Source organism: Bidens hawaiensis, unplaced genomic scaffold (assembly GCF_021521415.1).
Source record: "Bidens hawaiensis isolate Kalapana, Puna unplaced genomic scaffold, B.hawaiensis_p1.1 tig00009904_1, whole genome shotgun sequence".
In the NCBI taxonomy this organism is placed as follows: domain Eukaryota; kingdom Viridiplantae; phylum Streptophyta; class Magnoliopsida; order Asterales; family Asteraceae; genus Bidens; species Bidens hawaiensis.
In genome coordinates, this window is record NW_027491745.1 from 723132 (window position 1) to 731984 (window position 8853).

Genomic DNA, 8853 nt, shown 5'->3' on the forward strand with positions numbered 1-8853 from the left:
CAATGAACATGTACTATAGTTATCTATTGCATGATAGACTAAACATACACACCCATACGTTGAGGTGAGGTCGTCTTTTGTAGCAATATATTGTTGATGCATACGTATCCATTGAACAAAGTCTCTTGGACTACATTAGGATGAATCAAAATGTTTTCCGTACAGAAATTTTTCAAGGCATTCATGACGCTGTTGAACGAGGTGATTCAGAAGGTCGGTCAATTGGAAAAAGCATGGTTTTGCCATCTTCGTTCACCGGTGGGCCACGTTATATGTACAAACACTACTTGGATGCCCTTGCAATTTGTAAAGTCCATGGAAATCCTCAATTTTTCATAACTTTTACATGTAATGTGAAATGGCCGGAGATTCAGAGGCATATGTCTAGCTTTCCATCCCTTAAACCAGAGGACCGTCCTGATATAATAGCAAGAGTGTTCCAAATTAAGGTTAAATCTCTCATAGACTTTCTTAAGAAGAAAAAACCTTTCAGGACGGTCACCGCAGGTACACCTTTAGATTCGCTTCATGTTCATTCAATCTATGTGTCTTTAATTGCAGCTATGATGCAATGTTTGTATTTACCTGCTGGCAGATTTGTACACGATAGAATTTCAGAAGAGAGGTCTCCCACAGAGGCCGATGGACCACCGCCACCACTACAAAGCAAAACATAACAAAATGATAAATGCGTGTTGGTTTGATTAGAAACACATAACAAATTGAGTCAAAATAATCTTAAAGGCATGTCTAATAAAGAAATGTGGCCCTTTACTTTTACCCTCATTATTGAACATTTGTACATGTTTATATATATATATATACTTATGTTTGTGCTTACCATTTTTTAATCAGTTTAAGTGTTGAATTATGCAGTGACTAGCATCCCCGTCATTTGCCACACACGTTATTTTCGGTAAGTTCTAATGTGTTATTTTGTCTTTTATATTGATGTTGCAGCTATAGTTTAAGGTAGAAGCCCTGGTTTTCCTATGTTGCTAAGTTCCTAATTAGGTTTAGGTTAGTATTTTTCTTTGTTTACTTTCTAGAAGCGTTGTTTATGTTCTTGGTTGTTTTGTGTCTGCTTTCCTTATGCCGAATTGCCGAAAACGAACCTCTTCCGTTGCTTTTTCGACACAACACACGTCTTACTTATCTACTAATGACATCGCCGAGTCTTCATCACGTTCTGCCAACCGCATGTCTTTGTTGTCGGCTTCGTCTATGTGTCGGTCAGATTACCATGACAACGGAGACTGTAACTAGACGTGTGAGTTTTGTGATGCTTTCTTTTGGTTTGATGAGCGCCTCAAAGCTGGTCCTGCTGGTAGGCGTCCCAAGTATTCACATTTCTGTAGGGGTGGTCGTGTCGTGCTACCTTACCTAGAATGCCTCCTGGCTCAATTATTAGGCTTTTCCAGGAAACTGACTTTCTAATGAATGTCAGAGTGTATAACTCCATGTTCTCTATGACATCTTTTGGTGCCAAAGTTGATGATTATATAAATGATGGATCCGGTCCGTATGTATTCAAGGTTGAGGGCCAGATACATCACTGGATTGGTAGTCTTTGTCCTCCTCCAAACGAACCACCACGTTTTTTACAGATGTATGTGTACAACACCGATAACGAGCTTTCAAACAGGATTGGTGTGTTTTCTGGTGACGGTCGTTCACGCATCAGACAAGAGAACATGAGACTCCTTATGGATGTCTTAACCACCACCAATGAGTTAGTTAAACTTTTTCAGATCGCGAAAGAGTTACGCAGCTCCTCTGACGTCTCAGACTTTAGCATTCATCTTTACAGTTCACATAATGCTCAATCATATGACAAGCCTTATCTAGGGTCTATTGGAGCTATAATTCCGAATGGCGGTTCCTCATGCAACAGCTTTGATGTTGTCATTCGTCACAAGAATGGAGTCCCACAACGTATAAGCAAGCTCCATCAGTCGTATATGCCATTACAATATCCCCTTCTTTTTTTGTATAGTGAAAGTGGTTGGTCTCCCAATATGCGCCTGCGTAACAATACATCTAATAGTGACCGTAAACTCTCAATGAACATGTACTATAGTTATCTATTGCATGATAGACTAAACATACACACCCATACGTTGAGGTGAGGTCGTCTTTTGTAGCAATATATTGTTGATGCATACGTATCCATTGAACAAAGTCTCTTGGACTACATTAGGATGAATCAAAATGTTTTCCGTACAGAAATTTTTCAAGGCATTCATGACGCTGTTGAACGAGGTGATTCAGAAGGTCGGTCAATTGGAAAACGCATGGTTTTGCCATCTTCGTTCACCGGTGGGCCACGTTATATGTACAAACACTACTTGGATGCCCTTGCAATTTGTTAAGTCCATGGAAATCCTCAATTTTTCATAACTTTTACATGTAATGTGAAATGGCCGGAGATTCAGAGGCATATGTCTAGCTTTCCATCCCTTAAACCAGAGGACCATCCTGATATAATAGCAAGAGTGTTCCAAATTAAGGTTAAATCTCTCATAGACTTTCTTAAGAAGAAAAAACCTTTCGGGACGGTCACCGCAGGTACACCTTTAGATTCGCTTCGTGTTCATTCAATCTATGTGTCTTTAATTGCAGCTATGATGCAATGTTTGTATTTACCTTCTGGCAGATTTGTACACGATAGAATTTCAGAAGAGAGGTCTCCCACATTGCCATCTATTTCTTTGGGTGAACCGAACGTCTGCGGCCACGCAACCAATGGATATTGATAGCGTCATATCTGCCGAGATACCCAACCCTGATGAAGATCCATTACTGTATAAGGTTGTTGCAGAGCTAATGATTCATGGTCCATGCGATTTAGTTAGGCCGAGCTCAACCTACATGTTTAACGGATCGTGTTCTAAAGGTTTTCCCAAAGACTTCCAAACAACAACTTTTTTCGATAAGAAGGGTAACGTGCATTACAGGCGTAGACCTTCGGGGTTTACTGTAAACAAGAATGATGTGGTTGTCGATAGTAGATATGTTGTTCCTTATAATCGTGCTCTTTGTCTACACTTCATGGCACACATTAACGTCGAGTATTGTGGTTGGAGTATGCTTATTAAATACCTTTTCAAATACATTTCTAAAGGTTCTGATCGTGTTCGTTACATGATCACAAAGTCTCCTAATGAACCCACTATTCCGAATGAGGCTCCATCTCACATAGATGAGATCCAAAACTTTGTAGACGGTCGTTTCATATGTCCACATGAAGCCTCTTGGAGAATATTCAATTTCCCGATTCACGAGAAGAATCCACCGGTTCAGGTTCTATCCGTTCACTTAGAAAACTCACAGAACGTAACATTTATGGATAATGACAACCTGAACAACATTGTTGACAATAGGTTCATTACACGTACAACATTAACATAATGGCTTTCCAACAATCGCTATGATCCGTCGGGGCGACACCTAAGATACATTGACTATCTGCTTGAATACACGTGGAACGTTAGATCAAAGTCTTGGCTTAGGCGTTCATATGGTATAACTCCAGCCATAGGAAGACTGATTTATATACATCCAAGCTCAGGAGAAAAGTTTTTTCTTAGAATGCTTCTAAATCATCAGAGAGGTTGTCAGTCTTTTGCTTCGATACGGACAGTAGATGGCCATGTTTGCTCAACTTTTCATGATGCACGCGTGAAGCTCGGCTTGCTTCAAGATGACAACGAGTGGTCTTGCACCTTTAACGAAGCAGCAGGTTGGGCCACTGCTACCGAGCTACGATCGCTATTCATCCATATGCTTTTGTACTGTGACATATCAAATCCATTACAACTGTGGAACGAACACTGGTCCAAAATGTCTGATGACTTTGCACGAAATTATAACATAGCCAACGATAACGACCGACAACAGTCTGTTCTATACAAGCTTCAATTGTTGCTGATTTCAAGTCCTAACGGTTAGAATTTATCGTCATTTGGTTTAACAATGCCGACATCAAATTTCATGGAGCGTATACAAAACACTCTACTGATGGAAGAGAAAAACTATGATAGAGAACAACTCACACGTGAACATGAGGCATCTAAAGCTCTGTTAAATACTGAGCAAAAAGAAATATACGAGAACGTGCTCACGGCTATAACATCCGGCAATCAGATCTTGGCATTTGTCTATGGCCATGGTGGAACCGGAAAAACGTTCTTATGGTCAACAATTATCTCCGCTATCCGCTGTAAAGGTGATGTAGTGCTTGCGGTTGCAGCTTCCGGAATAGCGTCGTTGTTGTTGCCTTCTGGAAGAACCGCTCATTCTCGGTTCAAGATACCCTTTGACTTGGCTGACGACTCTTTGTGTGATATCAAGAAAAATACTCACCTATCCCAATTGATAACTGAAGCAGTCCTAATTATCTGGGACGAGGCACCAATTAGTGATCGACGATGCTTTGAGTCATTGAATAAATCACTTCAAGACATTCTTGATAAACCGTGCGTGCCTTTTGGTGGAAAATCGATGTTGCTAGGAGGAGACTTCAGGCAAACATTGCCAATTGTTCGTAAAGCGTCAATATCATCTATAATTGCATCTTCATTACCAAACTCATACCTATGGCGCCATTTTAATATATATCAACTAACCCAAAACATGAGGCTTCAAAGGCCTAACATGAACCAGTCAGAAGCATCCTCCATCGCACGGTTCTCCTCATGGCTCATATCATTGGGCGACGGAAAACTAGGCATAGCCCATAAGGATGTCCCTCAAAATACAAAGAAAATACAGATTCCATCCGAACACATCATTCAATACTCAGACACAACGTTGCCTGAACTGATACACTTCATATACGATGCAGAAACCCTACAAATCCTTCAGCGACAACACTCTCTAAAAAAGCAATTGTCTGCCCCAAAAACTAAACTACACAACAAATAAACAATTATATACTATCCATGTGTCCGGGAACAAGCAAAACTTACAGTAGCATAGATTCAATTGTTCCACATGCGGGTGATAACGGAGACACAGAGATGTTATATCCAGACGAATACCTCAACCTGCTGAACTTTAACGGCCTTCCACCACATCACCTGGAACTGAAGCTTAAAACACCAGTCATTCTTCTAAGAAACCTGAATCCAACCGCTGGCATGTGCAATGGCACAAGACTAATAATTACCCAACTGTTGGAAAGAATTATTGAGGTCGAGGTCATGACTGGAACAATTATCGGTCGTCGAGTATACATACCACGAATAATCCTGACCCATACAGATAAAGAGCTGCCATTTGTTTTTAAAAGAAAACAATTCCCAATTAAACCATGCAATGCCATGACAATAAATAAAAGCCAAGGCCAATCGTTAGATAAAATAGGCGTTTATCTACCAGAACCAGTTTTTAGCCACGGTCAATTGTATGTAGCAATGTCTAGAGCTACTAAACCCGAGTCACTAAAGGTTTTAATAGTACCACTCGAAGACAATGAACCATCTGAAACAAGAAACATAGTTTACTCGGATTTCTTGCGCCACATCATACATGAATAAGTCATAGCACATACATACCAATTAAACAAATACTTTACACCATTTTTTACATACATACTTTACACCTTTTTTTTACATACATAGACGTAAATACCATGCTAACCTACTAACTATAATAAGAACAATTATAGGAAACAGTGGTACATAGGTAGCACATAACAATGATACGTTATCCTTAGGAACAGGTTTACCATTAAGATTTCACATTTGACATATAATCACCTTTTGAATACAATAATAATTGTGTAACTTTCAATTGCAAACTGCAGATTTACACAAATGTCTATGATGCGCATTTGTGAAATCAAAGAGTTTGAAACTCCATCACCAATAGAGGTTCACATCCTGAAAAATGGACCTGCACTGCCAACAAACCCGAACTTTGTTATCTGCTCATCGACGAACATGTAAGTCTCACCCTCTTAAAATTAATGAATTATAACCTACATGTCAACTGATATAAAACCTTATGCTAGGGAGATGTTATAGAAGCAACAGCCTCAGCGAATCACAAAAGCCATTTTGATTCACTTATCGCCATCAAATCTTGCTATGTAATCAACGACTACATAATCTTAGCAAATACGACATATATGCCGGTTGTAGCTCACGATGCATCCCTACGGCTTGGAATGAAAGCAACTTTTGTACCATCCACCAACAACAAAATCCCATATCACTACTTTGATTTTGCTACCTTCAATGAGCTCATGCCAAGAACAAAGGGCACAAAAAGGCTTAGCGGTAAAATAAAAGACCAGCTAGAATCTCAACTCTTTATTCTTTATCACATATACCAATCCAATGTGTTGCATTTACAGATTACATTGGACGTGTGATATCTGACAACTATAAAGTAGTAAAATCAATGACATCAAACTCAACAAATCTGAGAAAGATTACAATTGTTGATGAAGAGATGATGCTAAGGTTAGTGACTTACCTACCTCATACTATTGTAGATATAAAACCCATTTACTGCTCTAGGATACTTAGTCTTTTCCTAAAAATAGTGTTTTTTAGCTTTTCGTGTATGATTTAGTGTTTTAATGTTTGCTATTTGATTTACTGTAATTTATTAATTCGATTATGTGATGGTCTCTATATAAAAGTAAAGATGCAATATACAAATCACAAAACACTAACATCTATTTAAGTACATATAAATCATTAATATGACCCCTAGGAAAAAATAGACTTAATATCCTCAAAACAACAGTTAACTTTTAGTAATTTTGTTATCTCATTATTACTATTATTATTATTATTATTATTATTATTATTATTATTATTATTATTATTATTATTATTATTACGTTTCTTATATTACAAAATGCAGCGATGAGACACTAGATTTCACCTTCTGGCCAAGCCACAACACCAAAACTCCAGAAAGAATCAAGAAGGGAAGCATCCTAGCAATAACATCTGCATTGGTTACAGAATTCATGGGTAAACACATCCCAATAACATCAAAATTAACACGTATTCCCAAAAAACTAAACCAACAGCTATTGTAACAGATCACCCACAACTAGAGACATCCATCGCAACAACAATCACTGTAGACCCAACATTCCCAGATATCATCCATCATGTGAACAGGTACACACGAATCACAACACATAATAGCAATATTTCAACTTCTCATCCACACCACTACCATACCGTACCAGCACCCGCACTAACATGTTTAACATGTCATGAAATCAACCTGACCATCAACACAATAAAACATACATGCATCTAGCATCAACTTAACAACAAAATAACATGTCTAACAGGTTGAACAAGCTAATGTTACCAGCAGATCAACAATCAGTGCCACTCGCAGATATACACACAAAGAATCCCCATCGACAACCGGTAAGCAATCATTTTACTGAATTAGAAATAAGCACAACACTAATACACAACACTATAAAAATACAGAACAACCACAGGTGCAACGCACACATAAAGGCCATAACAACGGACACAAAGTGGTTCTATGTTCGTGTGTCCCGAATGCGGAAAGCACATGCATCCACAAAGGAACAACCCACATGGCTTCTCATGCGAGGACCACGATACCAACAAACCACCAAACTTCATGTAAGCTGTTTTACTGCTTTATAAATTTTCTATATGCACTATGATATGAAGTTCTTAATCTTATGTTTACTAGGTACTGTCTCAATGCTATCATCACTGACAACACAACCGACGTGCCAACAGTTTTCTTTAATGACGCGATGACAGCTCTCCTCGAAATACCATTTAGTGACCACATCAAAACTCATGGCTACAGAGAACAAAAAAACCAACCACCACTCGTTTTCACAGCCGTCGGAAAAACAAGAGAGATGATGGTCACAGTAAAAGCAAATCGCACATTAGCAGTCAATAGTGTCAAAGAAACACCAGCAACACTCCCCCTCGACCCAACAACTCCAGCTGCAAAATCTCAAGGCAAAAGGCCAATGCAACAACAACAAGGTAAAACGCAACAAACAATTCAGAGAATATGGAAATTTATTTAAGTTCATTTGTTTAATATTAAATAGTTCGCTCAATTGTGTTCGTCAACGTTCGACGTTCACTTATGTTAGTTTTTGTTCGTTCATCCAATTTTACAATATCAGTTTTTATTCTATTGGATTAAACATCTATTTGATAACAGGGTCTGAAGAACAAAACAAGAAAAAAAGGCTCTAAATCAAGCCACAGATAACCCTTTTTTGACCATGGAATGAAGAAGAAGCTCACTTTTGGAAAATACAAAAAACGAGCTCATCTCTGAAATAAAATAACTAGAAGGCTAAAAGAAGATGCCTCCAAACCATGGAATGAAATCAAAGAAGAAACTTTTGAATGACATCCAATATCAAATCCATGGATAAATATGTATGTAAAATCACTGTGTATTTTGAACTAAATGATGGTTGGCAAGTATGTATGAACAACTTTATCAACATGTGCATCTAAACAACAAATCACCACAGCATATGCAACACATACGAACATGTAACCTACACGCCCCGCAGCAACGCGCGGGCACGGTTACTTGCTATTATTATTAGCAGTACTATTATTATTATTATTGTTATTATTATTATTATTACTATTATTATTTTGATTGGGTGTCCTATTATTTTTGTTTGTGTGATTAGTTTCAATCATAGAGCGTAGGAACCATGCTTATTACTTGAGACCATGTCCTGAAACGAGGGGTGTAGGTAAAGGTAAAGATAGGGAGTATATATTTTTTTTGGCTTCTTGGAATGTAGGAACACTAAATAGTAAGTTGCTAGAATTGGTAGATGTGCTTAAA

General features: G+C 38.2%; 3 protein-coding genes across 3 annotated transcripts; all 3 read left to right on the forward strand.

Moving 5' to 3' along the window:
• The first annotated feature begins 1388 nt into the window (after positions 1-1388).
• On the forward strand, positions 1389-3434 carry LOC143533781 (uncharacterized). Its single transcript, XM_077028452.1, has 3 exons — positions 1389-1935; positions 2657-3303; positions 3384-3434. Exons 1-3 carry the CDS (start codon positions 1389-1391, stop codon positions 3432-3434), a joined length of 1245 nt encoding a protein of 414 aa, XP_076884567.1.
• A 541-nt stretch (positions 3435-3975) lies between these two features.
• LOC143533782 (uncharacterized) lies at positions 3976-4926 on the forward strand. Its single transcript, XM_077028453.1, has one exon. It carries the CDS (start codon positions 3976-3978, stop codon positions 4924-4926), a length of 951 nt encoding a protein of 316 aa, XP_076884568.1.
• A 1959-nt stretch (positions 4927-6885) lies between these two features.
• Positions 6886-7802, forward strand: LOC143533776 (uncharacterized). Its single transcript, XM_077028447.1, has 5 exons — positions 6886-6992; positions 7064-7145; positions 7325-7406; positions 7473-7634; positions 7708-7802. Exons 1-5 carry the CDS (start codon positions 6989-6991, stop codon positions 7732-7734), a joined length of 357 nt encoding a protein of 118 aa, XP_076884562.1. The 5' UTR covers positions 6886-6988; the 3' UTR covers positions 7735-7802.
• Positions 7803-8853: the final 1051 nt, after the last annotated feature.

Coding starts and splice junctions, on each gene's coding strand:
- LOC143533781 (XM_077028452.1), top strand. CDS start 1,389: ATGCCTCCTGGCTCAATTATTAGGCTTTTCCAGGAAACTGACTTTCTA. Junction 1,936..2,656: donor CAAGAATGGAGTCCCACAAC/GTATAAGCAAGC, acceptor ACCTTCTGGCAG/ATTTGTACACGATAGAATTT. Junction 3,304..3,383: donor AGAAGAATCCACCGGTTCAG/GTTCTATCCGTT, acceptor TGTTGACAATAG/GTTCATTACACGTACAACAT.
- LOC143533782 (XM_077028453.1), top strand. CDS start 3,976: ATGCCGACATCAAATTTCATGGAGCGTATACAAAACACTCTACTGATG.
- LOC143533776 (XM_077028447.1), top strand. Junction 7,407..7,472: donor AGAATCCCCATCGACAACCG/GTAAGCAATCAT, acceptor ATAAAAATACAG/AACAACCACAGGTGCAACGC. Junction 7,635..7,707: donor AACAAACCACCAAACTTCAT/GTAAGCTGTTTT, acceptor TATGTTTACTAG/GTACTGTCTCAATGCTATCA.